Here is a 19,733-nt window from a genome sequence, read left to right as displayed (position 1 = left end):
GAAGATAAACTAGACACGATACTCGTTCAGGTTGACAGCGCCTAGCATGTTGAAAGTTGGCAGTACAGCGCCTAGCGTCGTACGAGTCAGAGCCTGGTGGGCAGCGTCGAAGATTTGGTTAGCCACGTTGTTAATAGTGTCATTGGGGCCACCGTCAGTGCAAAACTGCAAACTGTTGGTGTTTGCGTTGGCCCAAACACCGCGAGGGGGTGGTTGCGCTTTCGGCGGCATCGTACGAGTGTGGTCAGAAAGAAAAGAAGAAATCTGTGTAGTAGTGGAGTCAAATTGATTTAACACAAAGGAAGAAAAAGCTGAAGGAGAGAGACGGCAGCTCTACATATCGTACGGAGGGAGCGTTTGCTCTCGTGGAAATCCTCCTTCACTAGAGCAAACAAACGCCGCTGCTCCACCGCAAGTTAGGCAGCCGCGTGCTCCTAGGAAAACAAACAAACGCAAACATGTCCGTACGAGTGGAGGAGGGGAGTATTGTAAAGGGCTGCGCCCGTGATCTCTACTGAAGAGGATCACGTGATCTTCGACCACGTGATATACCTTCTGTACGGACACGTGATCAGAAGCGAGCAGGTATAAGAGAAGTCTGTACTTAGTTATCTTCTCTTTTTCTTATCTTTTAGCTTCTGTACGATAGGTAGAAGCATACTCATTCGCTAGGCCTCTCCGCCCATAACAGTATCTCTAGATACTAAGCTAGTAACGGACATAGAGCTTAAAGACGACGAGTACGAGGTCGAAGAAATTAAGGACCTACAGAAAATTAGTAGTTAGTAGAAGTACTTAGTTAAGTAGCAAGGATGGCCTAAAAACTACAATACTTAAGAACCTAAAGGAAACCTAACGAACTATAAGTCACTAGTACGTAAATACTACTAGAAGCACCTAGAGAAGTGAGGGGAAGCCCCTTAAAGAGGAAGGAATAATTAAAAGAAGGATTAAAAGAGTTAGCCTATAACCAGCCTAGATTAGCCGATAGTTTAAATAGCGGTAGTTTAATAACAGAAAGGCCCGTACTAGGAGCAGAGTTCCCCTTGGCCTACTCTTTCGCCTAGTCCTAAAGACTTAGGATAGTATAATCTTGATTAGCGAATTCTTACTCCCGCGCCTTAACCTCTAGAAGCTTACGATAAAGACGGGCGGTCTCTATCACGGCCTAAAGTTAGCGTTCCTTAGCACGAGCGATTTTAAGACGTTTTTACTGCTTTTTAGCTTCAACCTTCTCTCACTCTTCCTTAGACACGAAAAGACTACACTTAGCAGAAATAGAAATATAACCAGTATAGTGACTAGTTACTATATCTATAAAACACTAAAGATTCTTCTCTTTATAACGTTTATAACAGAAAGTCATTTCGCGATCTTATTCTCTTATACGGTTAGTATAGGCCCAACGTTAAGAAGTCGAATTCTAAGTACAGACGCGGTAGTTCAACTAGATCTTTAGTATGGTTAGGAAGGCTATAAGGTAGAGACGGCTACAATAAGTGGACGGGCTCTAACCTTATATGCAGCCGGCGTCTTAACACGCGGTACAGGAAAACGATATTCTAGAGTATTAAGATAATAGCTCTAAGAGGGGAGGTAATATTATAAGTAATAAGAAGGATTCTCTCCTTAATAAATAACGAGATAGCTGAAGGCCTAAGGACGTCCACGTTAGAAGGTAATAATTATCGCGGGGCGAAGATCACGTAACTAGCTTTACGCCAAGACTAAGTATCCCGCGCTAGTATATGAGGACACCCTCACACGTGACTAGATGTCTTTAGGGACTTTAGAAGATATAGGGATTATTTCGTGAAGACTATGAAGCCAGGACTAGAAGCAATAAGGATATAAGGATGGATAGATTTCATTATTACTCTCGTTGTGGTTAACTTAAATTGTACTTTCTTACTAGTTACTTAACTTTACAAGATTAATACTTGTTAGTCTATTCGATATAGATTAGGAATTGTTAAATCTATTGTTATCTATCTTATAAGCACGCCTACTCCACTGTATCGCCAGACAACTACCTCACGGCGCTATTCACATATCCTTACTCGCCCTAACCCGGATCGAGCTTAGAGAAGTATTAGCACTCAACCCCGTGTAATAGTTAAAAATCCTAAATTAGTCGTGGAATTTGTTTTATTAAGGAAACTTCTACCTAACTAGGCTTAGGTTCTAAGTAAGTACTAACTAGTGCATTTCTTCTTTCTATATTAAAAGCTGTTAGGTATTAAACTATTTTTTTAAATGAGCCTGCCTATAGATGTTTAAATTCTAGATTTAGGGCTCGTAGCGCTAGTATAATCTTCTTCTATAGATAGAAGAACTATTCTAATCTTAATACGGACTGTAAAGGGCTGCGCCCGTGATCTCTACTGAAGAGGATCACGTGATCTTCGACCACGTGATATACCTTCTGTATGGACACGTGATCAGAAGCGAGCAGGTATAAGAGAAGTCTGTACTTAGTTATCTTCTCTTTTTCTTATCTTTTAGCTTCTGTACGATAGGTAGAAGCATACTCATTCGCTAGGCCTCTCCGCCCATAACACGGACTCTTTTATAGCTGTACTAATAAAGTGCGCTTTGAATTTCGTAAAGGTCTCTTTTCTTCCTATTAATAGGCGGTGGAAAGCTGCTTGACTCTCCGCCTGTTTATTTCTAGATATAAAATATAATTTAAGTAATAAAATTATATCCTTAGTATAGAGGAACTGTTCCTTCTCTAATTCGGCGAGGTATTATAGTTCTAGGTATTTTTTAGCGGTGCTTGTAACGGCGCAGGCAAGACTACTCGGATCAGTATCGGCAGTAGCGTCACTCAGAGGCATATGGGAGTGCGTGGGACATCAAACGAGCCTTGATTCGAATAGACACCTATAGGCCTTGTACGAAAGGATATCAAAAATCTATCGAGCTACGGTATGGAGAAGGTGGGGTTTTATATCAGCAGATCTGCCCTTGGCTAGTGCGTGCCCATGTTCGGATCTCTTTCGGATGTTAGTTCAGTGTGTACTCGAACCGTTACAGTGCTAGTTATATAACTCTATACTAATACTATTCTTGCGCGTTCGCTCTAATAGTGATCTAAGTTAATACTAAGCTAATCTTATATTAAGGCTTGCTATTACTTAAACGTAGGATTTACTCTATTACTAAGGTTATCTATAGGTAGAGTACGTTTGCTGAGCTTAGCGTATAGAGAGTTTAGGGTAACTAATAAGAACCTTACTAATTAGTAGGAAGGCTGTTTAGTTAGAGTCGGAGGGGGTTTAGTTGTAGGTACTAGTTTATCCTGAGTTAGAGTATTTTCCCGCATTAATCGTTCGACTTAGGTATTTAGTCTATTAATTTCTGCCTAGAGTATACTAGTATAATTCTCTTCTAATTCTTCTTCTTCTTCTAGCTTAGCAGCGGGCTATTTGCTAGCTGTTCTTTCTTATTAGAGTTTCTGCGTTTATTGGCGAGTTGTTCTTCTTACTAATTCCGTAGAACTAGTGGTGATTTGGTTAACTATAGTGATTAATTCCTTAGTTGATGGGTTCTTAGTAGTTTCCTTGTCTCTATTTTGGCGCACTCTTCGCGACTTTTCTGAAGTTAATCCGACTTGTAAGAGGATGGAAATTCTAAACCTAAAGGCTTCGGTTGACAGAAGATTAAGGGGATCCTGTCTAGGTGAATGTTAGATGTAACGGTGTAAGAATCCGAATAGGCTCTGGATACACTTGGAATTGGACGTAGTCTGAACAGACAGCTGCGATATTATTTTGAAGCCGTCACCGGCGGTGGTGAGATTTTTAATATAATGTAACGGCGCAGGCAAGACTACTCGGATTAGTATCGGCGGTAGTGTCACTCAGAGGCATATGGGAGTGCGTGGGACATTAAACGAGCCTTGATTCGAATAGACACCTATAGGCCTTGTACGAAAGGATATCAAAAATCTATCGAGCTACGGTATAGAGAAGGTGGGGTTTTATATTAGCAGATCTGCCCTCGGCTAGTGCGCGCCTATGTTCGGATCCCTTTCGGATATCAGTTCAATGTGTACTCGAACCGTTACAGTACCTACCGAACCAACATCCGAAAGGGATCCGAACATGGGCACGAACTAGCCTAGGGCAGATCTGCTGATATAAAACCCCACCCGTTCTCCATAGTAGCTCGATAGGTTTTTGATATCCTTTCGTACAAGGCCTATAGGTGTCTATTCGAATCAAGGCTCGTTTGACGTCCCACGCACTCCCATATGCCTCTGAGTGACACTACTGCCGATACTGATCCGAGTAGTCTTGCCTGCGCCGTTACACTCATCTTCGTTTCTACATACAATCTAGATCTAGCTCTAGGTCGCGTGGTCGACGGTAATCGCCCGGCATCGCTAGTTTCCTTAGTTCTCCATTGTGTGCATCTCTTTTTCCACGGCTACTCTAACTAATCCTGCTAATAATCTGCCATTTTCGCCATCTACCCTAGAAATGTCTATAGTGACGCTAGGCACGTCGATAGAAGCGAGATCAGTTCTATCAGTATGCTACTAGCTTGCTAGCGGCGTAGCTGTGGCATTTAGTCCTGCAGGTGCGCTTATGGACGCTACCTCAGCCCAGGTACGCGTACCAGAGTTTGTTGCCACGAGGTCATCAACACGTGTCTTTAGCTCCACGATCTCGTCAATAAGTTTCACATTATAGTTAATAATCACTTACTAGTTCTTTCTGATCTCTCTTATTTCGCGTTTAAGGCTCTAGATCGTTTCATTCTGCTGCTGGATGATTTTAGTTAACGCGGTAAGTAGATCTTTGTTGGTGGCGGTGCTCTTCCTAGCTTGACGGATAGGTTGGCTGCTTTCGATCTAGATAGTGTCGGAGTCGTTGGCTGATAGGTCTAGCTGTAGGGGTCGCTTGCGATAGTATTCGTTTTACTTAGTGGTGCTAGTAGCTCAGCTAGCAAGAATGTCGCTTCGCGGTCGCGTTTAGGGGTCGAGATTGCCATCTCTCGCGCGTCCAGATCGCAAACTCATTCACACAATCAAGACCGCATACAGTCGTCCTCTATTTGTGTACCCCTACGGTATCCCTACGGTATACAATCGTTAGCCCCTTATTCACACACTTGCTCCACGGATACGAGCCCATGCAGCTCCAGCCTAGTAAGTAGAGTAGCTTGGACGACCGTGACCCCGGATCGCTGCCAGAATCTGGAGCGTGAGCCGAAGCGGGCGGCTGCCATGGCCCTCTTGGGAGATACACTCGGACAAATCCTATTGGTTCAACCCATGGTTCAAACACGGCGCGCTGCGAAATGCCTCCTTCACTCCCCATACGTTCATCAGCGCATGCCTCTCCTTCATGCTGACCCTTGGTCAGCGTTGCATTGCCATTGCCAGGGACTCTCCTTGAAGCATGTCGTTAGGCGGCCGGCTCATCATCGGCTCCCAGCAGCGCCACCTCTGGCCCACTTCTAGAAACCCTCTCATTACCCAGGCAGTGGAGCGCGGAGCGTGGATGCATTAGGGCCTGCTTTCCACATGCTCGGTGTTTTTCCAAGACCCTCTGGGGAGCCCTATCCGAACCCGTCCCGCCAGCAATTGGATCCCAAGCTCGGCACAGTTTTGCCATCCAACATTCGTGTGGGTAGCCTGACAAGACTTGTCTCCAAACTGTCTAGTCGCCTTGGACCATGCGCCCACTGACGTTCCTCTGCAGGCCTTCAAAGCCTGCGCTGATCCGCCGTCTGGCACATGCCACAGAGATTTGTTTTGCGACAACTTCCCAGGCCCATTCCGACTCCAGGCTCCCTCTTCACAGACGATAGCGACACGCCCACAATGTCTGACTACCGCTACGGCACCCAGTCGGATGCCTATGCCGCTGACCACGGCCATGCCCTGCGCCCCAATGGCATCGAGAAGGACTCTAAGTTGGGCAACACCTACTCAGGGTCTGGAGACGATGTTGCTGGCCCCAGCGATCCAGATGGTCTCCTCGCTGCCATGGGCTACAAGGCCGAACTGGTGCGATCAAGATCAACTGCCCAAGTTGCCTTCATGTCCTTCGTTCTGGCTTCCGTCCCTTACGGTTTGGCAACCACCTTTTACTATCCCGTAGTTGGTGGCGGTCCTACCAACATCATCTGGGGCTGGCTCGCCGTATCCCTCATCATCCTCGCCGTTGCCGCTTCCCTCGGCGAGATTACCAGTGTTTACCCCACTAGTGGCGGTGTCTACTACCAAACCTTCATGATTACGCCTCCCGCTTACCGCAAAATCGCCTCGTGGATATGTGGTTGGTGTTTCGTAGTCGGCAACATTACCATTACTCTTTCAGTCAACTTTGCTACAGCCCTCTTCGTCGTGGCATGCGCCAATGTCTACGAATCCTCTCCAGGTGTTGGTGTACTGGCAGGCGAGCCCTATCAAGTTTTCCTCATCTTCCTTGCCATCACCCTCCTCTGCAACTGCGTGTCTGCCTTTGGCAACAAGTACTTGCCCTGGCTCGATGTGAGATTGCCCCTTTCACTGCCTTGCTGTGTGCATTACTTACACCCGAACAGACCTTTGCCATTTTCTGGACCTTTGCTGGTGTGATTGCCATTGTCATATGCGTCCTTGCCATTGCGAAGAATGGTCGCCGAAGCGCCGAATACGTCTTTACTGAATTCGATCCCTCTAACTCTGGATGGGTCCCCGGGTGGTCTTTCATGGTCGGACTCCTCCACGCTGCCTACGCAACCTCCTCCACTGGAATGATCGTCTCGTGAGCCTCCCCTTGCCTGCCCAAGCAACTTGAAACAGCTTGTTCCTGCCCAATGCACACTCCCAAGCGACATTTCCCATGCGACACTTCCTATGCGACACCCCCTTAACAGCCCATATACCGTTGCGACATTCGCTTTGTCCATATGCAGTAATTCCCACCCAAACTAAGTCAAATGCTAACAGTTGAGATAGGATGTGTGAAGAAGTCAGAGAGCCAGCCACCCAGGTCCCCAAGGCCATGGTCGCTACCGTTGCATTGAACACTATCTGCGGCCTTGTCTTCCTCATCCCTCTCGTATTCGTCCTCCCCAACCAGGCCGACCTCGCAGCTCTGGTTTCTGGACAGCCCGTACCCGTCATTATCAAGAGCGCAGTAGGATCTTCTGGTGGAACTATTGGACTGCTCGTTCCCCTCCTTGTCCTAGGACTGATTTGCGGTATCGGATGCACGACTGCTGCATCCCGTGCTACCTGGGCCTTCTCTCGTGATGGCGCTATCCCAGGCTACAAGCTGTGGAGGACTGTCAACACCAAGCTTGATGTCCCGCTCAACGCTATGATGCTCAGCATGGGAATCCAGATCATCCTTGGTGTTATCTATTTCGGTGCCGCCGCCGCTTTCAATGCCTTCTCTGGTGTTGGTGTCATTTGCTTGACATTGAGCTATGCAGCCCCTATCCTGGTCTCCCTCCTTACCGGCCGCAAGCAAGTCAAGACTGGAGAATTCCACCTCGGAGTGCTCGGTACCTTCTGCAACGTTGTCGCTCTTGGTATGTTCTACTGTATATGCCCACAATCAAGTGGAAACTAACAATCTCTACAGCCTGGTCCGCCCTTGCCACTCCTCTCTTCTGCATGCCCACTTTCCGCGAAGTCACCCCCGCAACCATGAACTACGCTTCCGTTGTGCTTGCCGCCGTCGTTGTCATCTCAACCATCTGGTATTTCGTCTGGGGCAAGAAGAACTACGAGGGACCCCCAACGCACGAGGACGCTATTCTTGAGGCTAGGAGAGCCAGCATGGCAAGTCGCTAAGAGAGATGCTCTAATGTGTACGATGATAGCATCACGCCAAAGAAGAGTGAAAGAGGACGAAACTGCATGAGTTGTTGTCCTCTAGTCTTGTCTTTGCAATGAGATACTGAGCGCATTCTTTGTATAAGACGCTATTGTTGTTTTTTCTCAGTAATGCAGTCTTGATACCCCCTCGATTTCCTGTACATACTACACAGCCTCCTTTCCTCACCACTAAGCACTAGCGACAATGCAGTACGTAGGATTCTGATTTAGTAGTATTGTGAAAGAAGTTTCCCCCATATTGCCGAGAGTAGCACCGCAACTGCAACATTCCCAGCCCCAACAAATCCGATCCACACAGCGAGTCAGTTAGCAAGAAAAAGCGCGCACGGTCGCACACAGAACACGGACCATCACATGGGTTGCTTCCCTTTGATTCCTGTTTGAAAAGATAAGAGAGAGGCATTTGTTAACCAATTAGCAAACCCAATTCATACTTCCCTTTTTTTCTATTTGGAAAAAAAGGACGCAGGAGAGAAAAAAATCTTTCCGACTATGAAACCTTGTCAGGATCGATGTCAAATTGTTCACGACAAGCGAGGCTCAGCCTCAAACGTAGACGTTTCCAAGCGGCCTGCACTTGTTTTCCATTGCATATGCACCAGAGACTGCATACGTACTTAGCCGCGTGAGCGCGAGCGCGCTCTGCGGTTAATTGGCTTCATTGTGCACAGACGGCTGGGCGATGTGCGGGCGCGAAGGGTACCCGAGGAGAGCTGAGGGAAAGAGAGGCGAAAATAAGCCGCCTAGGTAGTCGATTGCACTAAACCTTCCATACGTACTACATATATTTGTGTGCATCTACAATATCTCCGAAGGTGTGATCCTATGTACGTAGACGGCCTCTGTACATTGGTGTTCGTTGGATATAGTATGTCACGAACGCGTTTCCTGGCTTCGAGTTTCTCCTCCTTTCGGTCGTTCGTCGGGCGTACTCGTGGGTGGCATAGTCTAGGGCCGGATAGAGCGGAATATAGGCCCAGGAGAGGCGTACTGTTAGTAAAAGATAGGGAGTGTGTGGAGACAGGAACAGAAGGATATGATGTCAGAGGCGGAAGGTGCACTGCTATGCTACGTAACTGGTGGTTCGGTAGTACCAGGTGCAAGTAAAGGTAAGATTGATACTACTAGGGATTTTCTACTGAAGCGAAAACTTCCTCACATACACATGTAGGTATCGAGGCTGTGCCACATCATCCTCTGATACTCCTTTTACGCTACTATTTTGCCAGTCCTATCTGTCAGTCTTTTTCAAGTGGACAACAGAACCTCTCGACTCCATCGTGATATTCGGATTTGGTAGCTACTCTATCATTTTCCTCAAGTTGGTCTCCGCCAGAGACCTTTCGTCAGTGGGCTTAAGCGGAGAATTAGAACGGCCCAAGATATGTGTGCATATCGCATTACTAACAGTAGTCGCAGAGCTAGACTGTGAAATCAGGATCTTCATTGACATTGGCATTGCATTTTGTCGTCGTGTAGTCGGATCCTCGATGAAAGGTTCCTCGTTAGGAACACTGGTGGAAACAGATGTATTGGTGTTGTTATTCGAGGTCGTATCAGAAGAAAGAAGGTGAGCTGTTTCTTTGGCAAAGCCGATAGCGTCACTACGAGGCAGCTTGAGTTGGCTGTCTGCACTGAATGGCTTGAGAAAGAAACGAGAAAAAGGTTGCGAAATCTGCTTCCAAGAAGTAGAGAAATCTGCCGACCTGTGTCTCGGTATGGTTGGGTCAGTTTTGAAGAAACTGGTTTTTGTCTCCCATGATGATCCGTCCACTTCGCTGTTGTCGTCATCCACGATGCCATCAAATATTTCAGTCATCAGCTTCTTCTTAGGAGGAGCTTCATTCTTTCTCTTCTCTTTCTTCGCCACGTGCTGAAGACTAAAGACTTCCCCAAGCATGCTCTTAAAGTCACCCTCGTGCCTCTTCTCCTGTCGGTCATCAGAATGGCGCTCGGTAGGAATAGGCGAAAGAGTGCTTTCAATCGGACTATGCAGATGATCTCGAGACTGGAGTTTGGGCGACTCAGTATTGTGAGCTTTAGGCGAGCCTGCTGGGGTGATGTTCATTTGAGCAATGATGGGCCGTTGATGGATTATCAGCGGCTCTTCGGACGGCTCAGGGATGGTCAGATCAGCATCAAAATCGATCCATGGCGCCACCTCTCTGACATTGATTTTAGGTAGAGTGCTGGCAGCAGTATGAGTTGTTTGTGTCGTATGTGCGCTGCTTGCATTGGAACCTGCCGGGCTTGAACGTCCATCTGGACCGTTAGATGATAGATCAGCTTTTTTGTGAGTGTTTCCTCGGTTGGATCGAGAAGGAATAGCCAATGTGCCATTCTTATCCACTGATGTGAAGTCCAACGGGTCTGCAACGGGAGCAGTCTTGGGCGAGAGTGCTTCATCATCTCCTATAACACGAATGTGTGCTTCTTCGTCGAAATGGAGACGCCTGACCATATCTTTTCGCAGTGCGCTTGGGGGAAGGTCGAATGCCAGTGGCTTCGGTACCGCATGTGGAGAAGTTGGAGGCATGATGGGGTGCACAGCCTTGGATTTGGGATGAAGATCTTGATTGTCATGTGCTGATTTTGCTTCATTTTCCTTGCCGTCCCGGCTCAGCTTGCGAAGGCGCTTGTATTCTGCATAATCGTCGATTTCAGTCGCAGTAGGCCGGTTAATAACAACATCCATGGGCGTCTGGTCAGCACGCTCGAATCTGACGTCAAAGAGAATGTCCCCCTCTTTCCATTGCCCACCAGATGTATCTGCACTTTTTGCTTGCTTGATAGACCAACCTTTGACGCTGTACACACCTTCATACCTCACTCCAGCCTTTGGGCCCCATATGCTATTGATACTGTGACTGCGAAGTACCCGCACAGGATCTCTGCTTCTCGGAGTGGCGGAGGTAAGTCGAAACTTACCCTTATCCTCCTGCGGAACTCGGTAGGTGAAGCGCGATTCGCAACTGGCTTCGAGTTCACCGGTATCTTTTAGCAACAAGGCATATGCCCCGTATTTATCGTAAGTTGTGCCACCATCACATGACTCGAGGCCAATAATGCCGGCATGATGTGCAAACAGAGGGTTGATCCACCAGCTGCAGAGGTTGTCAACACGAATCTGGCCAAGGTGATATGCTCAATTTACCTTCCAGCGACAAAGCCTAGGTCGCCTAGTCTATGAGATCGCTTGGGGTGGATATTTTGGGGACATGTCTTGGCCCACCGCTTGAGTAACGCCTGTTCGCTGAGATTAGTCCAGGCACGAAGCAGTAGTGATAGTTGCTTACATCGCGAGATTGCTCGTGCACGCTGGCAATTCCCTCAAGTCGACCCCCTCTGCCATACAAGAATGGGTGAATTGCATTCAAAGAACCAAACTTGGCAGTCCAGATGTCTATGATGGTATCGCAGTCGTCGCACAACCGACCAGGCCATCGGGTCGCCACTCCAGCGATGTCCTTCACCGCTTTATGGATGCCGCTCGCTCTCAAGTCGGACAAGGTGATGTTTTTAGCGTTTCGAAGAGCAAGAAAGGTCTCGTGGAGGGTTACAACATCGTCGGATTGAAGCACATCAGGGCCGTCCCGAGCCACACATAAGTCCAACTCGTCGCGAATCCATTTCGTGACTTCTTTGAGCCTAGATCGAGAGAGATCAGGGTTGATAGGAGATGCTGAGGTGTGGTGAGAAGACACAGTGAGTGGAACCGACACGTTTGATTCGCGATCGGGTGCCATGCCGTAAACACCAACGTGATTAGGAGCAAGATCAAAGGATACGTGGAGCGGATAATGCAAAGCTGAGGTTGACTCAATTGACAAGAGTAGTAGTTGTTGCAGGAGGTTCTCGTGCTAGGGCCAAGGCTCCTGCCCATCTGAAGGACATGGTATTGCGCTCTCCACCCATGGTGCACACTGGTTGGCTGTTTCCTTCTCCCTATCCACATCACTTCTTGCTGTGTTTTCGCTTTTTCTTCTTACGGCTTCCAGGCTCTTCAACCGCCGGCCCTACTGCTTCTTCCACTTCACCATGATCACTGAAGCCACCCCATTCCTCATCCTCAGAAACCGCAACTTCAGTTACTTGTGCCGGCTGCTGATCGCCTTCACGAATAAAGGCAGCCACAAAAAAACCCATTGTACCTTCTTCAGTACCCTTGTCACAACGAATACATGCTTCCAATACATCTTTCTTAAATGACTCGTTCATGTCACCGTGAATCTTATCCTCTTCCCAGATGCCCCTTCTGTGCCATTTTTGCAATCCCTCCACTTGCTGATCCCGTTTGAGTATCCTCCACCCCCGATTCTTTGCGACCGAGGATGCCAACGCCTGAAAAACGACGCCTTCGTTCTCCTCGAAATGTATCGAGCATGTAGAGTAGGTAATTTTGTGCGCACTCTCGAACCGCATAGCGTGAGTGAGAATATGGAGTTGAAAGCTAGACAAGGCGGCCAGTCGTTCTGTCAGTTTGCCCTGTATTGGTGTCTCTTCAGGTGCTGAATCATCCATGTCCAGATTCAGCGTCGGTTGCGCATCGGCCTTCGTTGCCTCATCACCTCTCTTTCGCTTTTTCCCCTTTCCTGGCTTATGTGGTGTTGTTTGGGAGCCAGGTGCATCAGGAAGATGCATCTTGATCGCATCATCGCGTCCAACAATACCAGTACCTGAGCAGCTCGGATCAAGAAGTATGGCTCCAACGTTGGCGTACTCGTCCAACTCAGGTTTAGCGGCTATGAAGTCGCTGTTACCCTTTACTTGGACAATGCTATCTGCCGACGCCAACTTGACCATCTTCTGCAATGTAAAAGTTCTGCCTTTGTCGCGCTCGAAAGCAATGACATTTTGTTCCTCTCCTGGCTGCTTTCTATCGGAAACAATGGCGGCAAGATGTGTGGTTTTGTTTCCTGGCGCCGCGGTCGCATCGATGACATCACCATCGTCTGGGGTCGGATCCAACAAGTACGCAGGGAAGCAAGATGCTTTATCCTGGAATATTATCTGGCCCTTTGTGTAAGCAATGGACCTGCTGAGATCAACCTTAGAGGGCAGCGCGAGCAAATTAGGAATGTTTGGGTCTTCGTAGTAGACTTTGGAGCTCTTTGGCGCAGTGAGGACGTTATCTAGGACTTCTGTCTTGGTATATCCAGTAAAAGTCGTTGCAAGCTGTTCCTGTAATGTCGTCTTAATAGTATTGACGCGCACCCAGCGGGGATGTCTGCTCTTCGAAGCATTGCCGTCTTCTTTATCCAGTCCACCATCATTCACAGCCTCTTTAAACGCTTCAAGGGTAGCAAATCCATGGCGTATACGGGCTTTCGTGAGCTCGGCGCTCAAGCGGGCTTTGTGTCGGGTAATCGCGAGTTTAAGTACGTGGTTGGCGGGTGCTGCAATGCCATTCTTCGCAAGGAGTAAATCATGTGAAAGCAGAAGGGCGAGAATTGGAGTGAGCTGAGAGGTGTAAGCTATTTTTCCTGGAATAAAATATTTGCTATATGGACCTTCTTCTCTTCTGCGAGTAACTTGCACTTCTCAATCACATCCTTCAATACAAGTGACCATTTCGATGTTTCTGCAATCAGCGCAAAGAGCTGGCCGGGCGTGCTCTTCAAATCTTTCTTGTTGTATATGCGCGACTTGAGCGACCCACCGACATTGTCGGAATTGGCGAGAATGGCCGCAGCTTCGTAGTAGAGTGACATGGAGGCTTTGTCGCGTAAAACCAAAAAAACCCGCCCAGGAACTTTTTGGCGTTGAGACCGAGCTCCGACCTTTTTCCCCGCACACCTCCGTGATCCACCCGCTTTTATTAAGTGTCTTGGCCGTTTCTCCAATTCTCCACGCACAATACCATCCTGCATTGGATCAGCAGGGCGTGTTCATCGCGATGAAATGTTTCCTGCGAACGCGATCACCTTCTAACAGATCGTCGCCCCGTTTCCATTTCCCACACCTAAGTCTCACTTCTCGCCAAGCACGTCTGCGATTAAATTTGAGGCAACAACCGTAACGTCCGTCCCTGAGGGTCGAACATCCCTCCGCAACGAACCACCAACATTGTTCAAGCACCTTACGTCTAAGCCGCAGAGGTTCTTAGGTTTAAGTGCACATTTGTATACTCTTTAGATCTGCTTCTATCTATCACAGGCATTAAATAGCAAAATTACAGTAATCTAAGGGGCGTACATAAATCTTTCGTGTTAAGCGTTGAAGCTGCAACAACAACATACCCCTGTTGTATCATTCATAAAAGCACTGCTCGCTTATTCAGATGTTCTATACAGTTCATAGCAAGCTAAAGAACTAACAACTATTCTTTGAAGACATGCAGACTCTATTTAGGTGCTGTCCGAGTTTTTTCCGGCTCGGTGTGCCAGTCCTTCGCGTTTAACGAGATAACTTCACGTGCTGAAATAGCAAGTTTCGAACAATTAGCGTCCTACAATATACATCTGCGCTATGCCAAAACGGCTCAAGTTGTGGCGCAAGGCTTGAGAGGCAACGTCCAGCTACTGCTTAAGCGCGTAGTGGCTATACTCGGAAGTTAACTAATTAGGTATAGACTTCTCAAGGTTTCTATTATGTGTATAGCGAGGATTTTATAGCCTTAACAGTTTTGACAAATATAGAGACACATAGGTTAAGAGAGGCCCTCTATTGATCTATAGTTACTTGCCTAAGTTACCTGACAAAGCCAGACCCTTCCTGATCCTACTCCTATGCCTACTTGGGTCTTGCTCACAGCCGAGCTTGACGGTCGATACTCAGAGGGTATCCACAACACGTTGCTACCAGCGCATATAATCCAATTGCCATCTGAACTTATACTGGCACCCTGATACTGAAGTTTTGATGCTGCAGCCTCGATGCGGTCTATGATCTGGCAGTTAGAGATAATGATAGTGCCTATTTCTGTATGAAGTGAAGTATCCGAAGAATCGAAAGACAAGTATGAAAGGATTGTGCCAACGTCAAGGCTATGTAGACACGCCCCGCTGCTCGCGTCCCAGATCTTGACAGTCCTGTCGTAAGACGCTGACGCTAGCCGGGCCGAGTCGTGCGAGAAGGTCACCGAGGTAGCAGCACCGCGATGGCCCTCAAGCGTCTGCAGACACGTCCCGCTGCTCGCGTCCCAGATCTTGACAGTCCTGTCGTAAGACGCTGACGCTAGCCGGGCCGAGTCGTGCGAGAAGGTCACCGAGGTAGCAGCACCGCGATGGCCCTCAAGCGTCTGTAGACACGTCCCGCTGCTCGTGTCCCATATCTTGATAGTGCTGTCGTGAGACGCTGACGCTAGCCGGGTCGAGTCGTGCGAGAAGGCTACTGAATAAACAATAGTACGATATTCCTTAAGCGTCTGCAGACACGTCCCGCTATTCGCATCCCATATCTTGACAGTTCTATCGTATGACGCTGATGCTAGCCGGGTCGAGTCGTGCGAGAAGTCTACTGAGCCAACAATACTATCGTGGCCCTTAAGCGTCTGCAGACACGTCCCACTGCTCGTGTCCCAGATCTTAACAGTTCTGTCGTCTGACGCTGACGCTAGCTGGGTCGAGTCATGCGAGAAGGCCACTGAGTTAACAGCACCCTTATGGCCCCCGAGTGTCTGCAGACACGTCCCGCTGCTCGTGTCCCAGATCTTGGCAGTGCTGTCGTGAGACGCTGACGCTAGCCAGATCGAATCGTGCGAGAAGGCCACTGAGTTAACATCCCTGCTATGACCCTCAAGCGTCTGTAGACACGTCCCAATGTTCGCGTCCCATATCTTGATAGTGCTATCGTGAGACGCTGACGCTAGCCGGGTCGAGTCGTGCGAGAAGGTCACCGAGCTAACATGACTGCTATGGCCTTCAAGCGTTTGCAAATATGTCCCACTGTTCGCGTCCCATATCTTGATAGTGTTGTCATAGACCGCTAACGCTAGCCGGGTCGAGTCGTGCGAGAAGGTCACCGAGGTAGCACCATTATGGCCCTCAAGCGTTTGCAGACACGTCCCGCTGCTCGCGTCCCAGATCTTGACAGTTCTGTCGTGTGACACTGATGCTAGCCGTGTCGAGTCGTGCGAGAAGGCCACCGAAGTAACATCACTACTATGGCCCTCGAGCGTGTGCAGACACGTCCCGCTGCTCGCGTCCCAGATCTTGACAGTCCAGTCGGCTGACGCTGACACTAGCTGGGTCGAGTCGTGCGAGAAGGCCAGCGAGGTAACATAACTGCTATGGCCCTCGAGCGTGTGCAGACACGTCCCAATGTTCGCGTCCCATATCTTGATAGTGTTGTCATCTGACGCTGACGCTAGCCGTGTCGAGTCGTGCGAGAAGACCACCGAACGAACAGTACTACTATGGCCCTCAAGCGTTTGCAGACACGTCCCGCTACTCACATCCCAGATCTTGACAGTCGTATCGCCTGACGCTGACGCTAGCTGGGTCGAGTCATGCGAGAAGGCCACTGAGTTAACAGCACCCCTATGGCCCCCGAGTGTCTGCAGGCACGCACTCCAGCCATTGCTCATAGCTGGCTTGAGAGCTACTCTCCTTGGCTCTTCGTACTGGAACAGCCTTCTTATTATACTGTCTGCTGGACTGAACAATAGAGCCGATGCGTACGCTTGTAAAGGATAGTTCTCAATTGCCTCCTTATGATACATAATCAATCGTCGTGCATCGTACACAATCTTGTTCAATGCATCCATATCTCCGAGTCCCTGGCGACGTTAGTAACTATGTTATAAAGACTATGTATGTAGCTACATGGGTTGTACCTGGACTAAATGCCACAGTTTTGTCATCGAGACCACTCCTCTGGCCATGCTTCCGCATAAGCTGAGCGCTTCTAGCCAGTAGAGATATTTCTGCCTAAGAAATGCGTCTACAGCCTTAACCTCTTCTTGAGTAGTAGCACTATGTGCTAGTGTTTTATGTTTAGAGTCACAGAAATGGTCGATCCAGTACACACATGGGTAGCGCGATCCGGCTAGAGATCTAGGAAGAGGCTGCTTAACGTCTCTAATAGGGTATCCAGGCGCTTGAAGGTCACACATATCTCTGCGCAGTGTTTCATGCAGAATAGTAAGTGACTTCGTAAAGATGTCTTGATGCACATATTCTATACCGTCTGAAAAGGCCTTATTTAATGCTTTCTTCACAAGAAAGTCCTTAGCTGACTGATGCACAAAGTAGACTGTGTCGTCGCGCAGCTTGAGGAATGATCCGCAGAGACTGATGATCTCCCGCACAGACTCTAGGTCATTGACAAAGTCTGTAAGCTGTTCAGTAAGCACAACTAGCTCAGCGACTGTGACGGGTCGATATAGGACAACAGTCACTGCCAGCACCCGCAGACATATGTCGGCGCTATCAGACTCGCTTATCTGCTGCAGCATCCGCTTATACAGAGAGTCGAACCCAGGCGGAAACTGAGCTAGCTTCTTAAGCACGTTCCACTTAGGCGTCGCTTTAAGGTCTTGGCATACTAATGCAACCCAGAGGAAGGTGTCGTTCGCGTTCGAAGTTAAGTGCTGGAACACTGCGTCTTGCACCTCTGGCGTGTAGCGATTCTTGTGAGCTATGCGACACACCTTCTCCTGGATAAACACCTCTACTGCTGCAGCCACCGACTCGGCGTTCAGCTCAAGGCTAAGCCTTATTTTGTGCTTAGCATGCTCTAGCTCTTTCTTAATAGCCGGCCAGTTGCGACTAGACACGATCCACTTAACGCGAGAGGACGCAGACGACTGCTTCGCGATGAAGGTAAGCAACCTTGGTAAGTCTGTCACGCATTCGTCAAGCGCGTCAAGAATTAGGTATGTTGTGCCTAGGCTTACATCTTGCAGCACGTCGGCGAAGATTTCCGTTAGGGCGACCCAGGCATTCGCGTCCTCGAATAAGCTTTTGCCTGCGTGGTCGTGCTTCCTGCGAACGTGCGATGCAAGCGACGGCTGCTGGCGTATAAGCATGTATAACAAGCCTCGCAGCACAGCTGTAGCATTGTTGATACGCGAGTCTGTCGCTTGGCAGAAGAAGTATGACAGAAGGGCAGTCTGAGGTAAGGAGTTTTGCAGTTCATCGATGATACCACACAATAGCATCGTCTTGCCTTTGCCAGGATCGCCTTTCACCCAGAGCAGTCGGCTTTGTTGGTCCTCATACCACTGCCTGAAAGTGGCGTTGTCGAGGACCCAGCGGTAGGAGTCTGCTAGCAGTCCACCTTTTGTCTCCTCGATGCGCTTCTTGTCATCAAGCGGGTCTGTTTGGCGTATGTCTTGGATGCATTGTTCCAGCTTGTACATCTCGCGCTTCAAACGGTCGAAAGCGCCGGCCTCACCCTCACCATATACTGGCGCTAGCTCAACATCGAGGATACCTTGCAGGCAGAATGCTCTATCCTCGACGCGCTCAGTCGTTCGGCCTTCTGCCCACCTCAACCGCTCTTCGACGCTTAATCGAGAAAGTGGGGTTCCCTTGAGCACTTCGGACGGAATGCTGGTTATCTCGCGGATTGTCGTCTGCAGCGACGTCTTACTGCCAAGGCTCTCTCCTTCTTGCGAGAAGAACTCGACTTTGGTTGGAGCAAGAAGCTCTTGAAGCGTCCAACCACGCGTGAACCACCGACTCGACCTAAAAGCAGGCTCCCAGCTAATCTCAGCAGCTCTGTCGCCGGCTTTCCTCTTCCTCTTCCAAACGTCTGACAGATAGGCATAACATCTAGCTGCGTTGCGGTACCAGCGAAACATCGACCGGATGGAGAAGGCGAGTTCAGCCTTGTTGGCCTTGTCGATGCAGCACGTGTCGATCCAGAAGTACTGGAGGTTGTCGCGCCGTGCCCGTTTTCCGCAGAAGAGGATCTTCTTATAGCCCGGCTTTGTCTTGCCACCGCCTGTCTGGAGGTCTGCAAAGGTCACCTCGTGGCTATTGGCTCCCCAGGTGTGTGAAAGTATCGCGTAGGGGGGTATGTCGCCATCATCGAAGCTGTGGATGCTGAGCTGTCCGCTCTCGCTGTAGTGCAAGAGCCGCATGGGTTTGTGTAGGTATGTAGTAGACGCATGCGATGAGAACAAGACTTAAAAAGCTCAATGTAGCAGCCTAGTCGCGCGGGCGCTTGCTACTTGCTAGCTGCTTCCCTGCTACCGATGGATGGTCAGCATACAGAGAAAATAACGAGCAGGTGCACCAGCTTAGATACCAGCAAGGCCCTGTGATCCGTCAAAATATCGCGAGCTGAAGCTGCCGGCTTTCACTGTATTCTTGGCTTGGTGGTGAAGCCTGTGTGAAGCCCCAAGTGGGGTCAGGCGTGGCTCGATACATGCGCCGCGCACTGCTCACGAGGCTGAACTGTTGGCAGGGGTCTAAGCACTGACGCGCTTTAAGCTTGCCGTTACAACTCAGGACAGATAAGAAAGCAGCCGCGCAATTGCAACACTTGTTAACAAGGTTTGGATTCGATCTGAGTTTCCCGCCGACAGAACGCCGCGAGACCAACGGAATCTATAACCAGTCTGCTTCTAAGAATAGCTGGCAACTGCGCGCTTGAGTAGCATTTGGTAGAAGCTTCCAGAACTCTGCGCCACAGCTTCGGCTCTTTTGGCATAGTACAGGTGTACATCGTGGGCCGCTAAGCGTTCGCAATCCTGCTATGTTAGCGTTCCAAATCCTCTCGCTAAATGCGAAGGACTGGCGGACCAAGTCGGAAAAACTCGTGGTGTACCTATACAGAGGCTACATATCTTCTTATTATATTCATAGCTTTTCCAGCTCACCAGGATTCACATAGGACCTCCGAAAGAGCAAGTTGTGCTTCTGTAGAGGGTAGAACAGGGGTGTGTCGTCGTTGCAGCTTCCACGCTTAACACGAAAGATTCACGTACGCACCTTAG

The 19,733-nt window shown here is 48.9% G+C and overlaps 5 protein-coding genes across 5 annotated transcripts; 2 read left to right on the top strand and 3 right to left on the bottom strand.

The window, feature by feature from the left end:
- The first annotated feature begins 4,650 nt into the window (after positions 1 to 4,650).
- COCSADRAFT_266402 (uncharacterized protein) lies at positions 4,651 to 5,611 on the top strand. Its single transcript, XM_007707602.1, has 2 exons — positions 4,651 to 4,796; positions 4,904 to 5,611. Exons 1-2 carry the CDS (start codon positions 4,779 to 4,781, stop codon positions 5,471 to 5,473), a joined length of 588 nt encoding a protein of 195 aa, XP_007705792.1. The 5' UTR covers positions 4,651 to 4,778; the 3' UTR covers positions 5,474 to 5,611.
- Positions 5,612 to 5,758: 147 nt separating this feature from the next.
- COCSADRAFT_41864 (uncharacterized protein) lies at positions 5,759 to 8,116 on the top strand. Its single transcript, XM_007707425.1, has 4 exons — positions 5,759 to 6,508; positions 6,562 to 6,764; positions 6,959 to 7,536; positions 7,590 to 8,116. The coding sequence occupies exons 1-4, from the start codon at positions 5,837 to 5,839 to the stop codon at positions 7,799 to 7,801; spliced, it is 1,665 nt and encodes a 554-aa protein (XP_007705615.1). The 5' UTR covers positions 5,759 to 5,836; the 3' UTR covers positions 7,802 to 8,116.
- Positions 8,117 to 9,635: 1,519 nt separating this feature from the next.
- Positions 9,636 to 11,523, bottom strand: COCSADRAFT_58043 (uncharacterized protein; the record flags this gene model as incomplete). Its single annotated transcript, XM_007707431.1, has 3 exons — positions 9,636 to 10,950; positions 11,001 to 11,092; positions 11,143 to 11,523. Coding segments are annotated over 3 exons (1,788 nt in total), but the record flags the coding sequence as incomplete, so codon positions are not given.
- Positions 11,471 to 13,557, bottom strand: COCSADRAFT_129494 (uncharacterized protein; the record flags this gene model as incomplete). The annotated part of the gene is made up of 2 exons (XM_007707601.1): positions 11,471 to 13,306; positions 13,357 to 13,557. The coding sequence occupies 2 exons, from the start codon at positions 13,555 to 13,557 to the stop codon at positions 11,801 to 11,803; spliced, it is 1,707 nt and encodes a 568-aa protein (XP_007705791.1). The 3' UTR covers positions 11,471 to 11,800.
- Positions 13,558 to 14,491: 934 nt separating this feature from the next.
- Positions 14,492 to 19,316, bottom strand: COCSADRAFT_41863 (uncharacterized protein). The gene is made up of 3 exons (XM_007707424.1): positions 16,623 to 19,316; positions 14,973 to 16,565; positions 14,492 to 14,846 (listed from the first exon to the last, which is right to left on the bottom strand). The coding sequence occupies exons 1-3, from the start codon at positions 18,873 to 18,875 to the stop codon at positions 14,532 to 14,534; spliced, it is 4,161 nt and encodes a 1,386-aa protein (XP_007705614.1). The 5' UTR covers positions 18,876 to 19,316; the 3' UTR covers positions 14,492 to 14,531.
- Positions 19,317 to 19,733: the final 417 nt, after the last annotated feature.

Source organism: Bipolaris sorokiniana (genome assembly GCF_000338995.1).
Source record: "Bipolaris sorokiniana ND90Pr unplaced genomic scaffold COCSAscaffold_19, whole genome shotgun sequence".
In the NCBI taxonomy this organism is placed as follows: domain Eukaryota; kingdom Fungi; phylum Ascomycota; class Dothideomycetes; order Pleosporales; family Pleosporaceae; genus Bipolaris; species Bipolaris sorokiniana.
The sequence above is the reverse complement of the archived record's forward strand: the minus strand, read 5'-3'. Positions and strand labels throughout refer to the sequence as shown.

What these genes read in the sequence shown, in the direction of transcription:
- COCSADRAFT_41864 (XM_007707425.1), top strand. Translation starts at nt 5,837, where the DNA reads ATGTCTGACTACCGCTACGGCACCCAGTCGGATGCCTATGCCGCTGAC. An exon ending in TCCACTGGAATGATCGTCTC is followed by an intron (nt 6,765 to 6,958) that starts GTGAGCCTCCCC and finishes CAGTTGAGATAG; the next exon opens with GATGTGTGAAGAAGTCAGAG. An exon ending in CTGCAACGTTGTCGCTCTTG is followed by an intron (nt 7,537 to 7,589) that starts GTATGTTCTACT and finishes CAATCTCTACAG; the next exon opens with CCTGGTCCGCCCTTGCCACT.
- COCSADRAFT_41863 (XM_007707424.1), bottom strand. Translation starts at nt 18,875, where the DNA reads ATGCGGCTCTTGCACTACAGCGAGAGCGGACAGCTCAGCATCCACAGC. An exon ending in AACTGTGGCATTTAGTCCAG is followed by an intron (nt 16,566 to 16,622) that starts GTACAACCCATG and finishes TAACGTCGCCAG; the next exon opens with GGACTCGGAGATATGGATGC. An exon ending in TCTGGGACGCGAGCAGCGGG is followed by an intron (nt 14,847 to 14,972) that starts ACGTGTCTGCAG and finishes GCGAGCAGCGGG; the next exon opens with GCGTGTCTACATAGCCTTGA.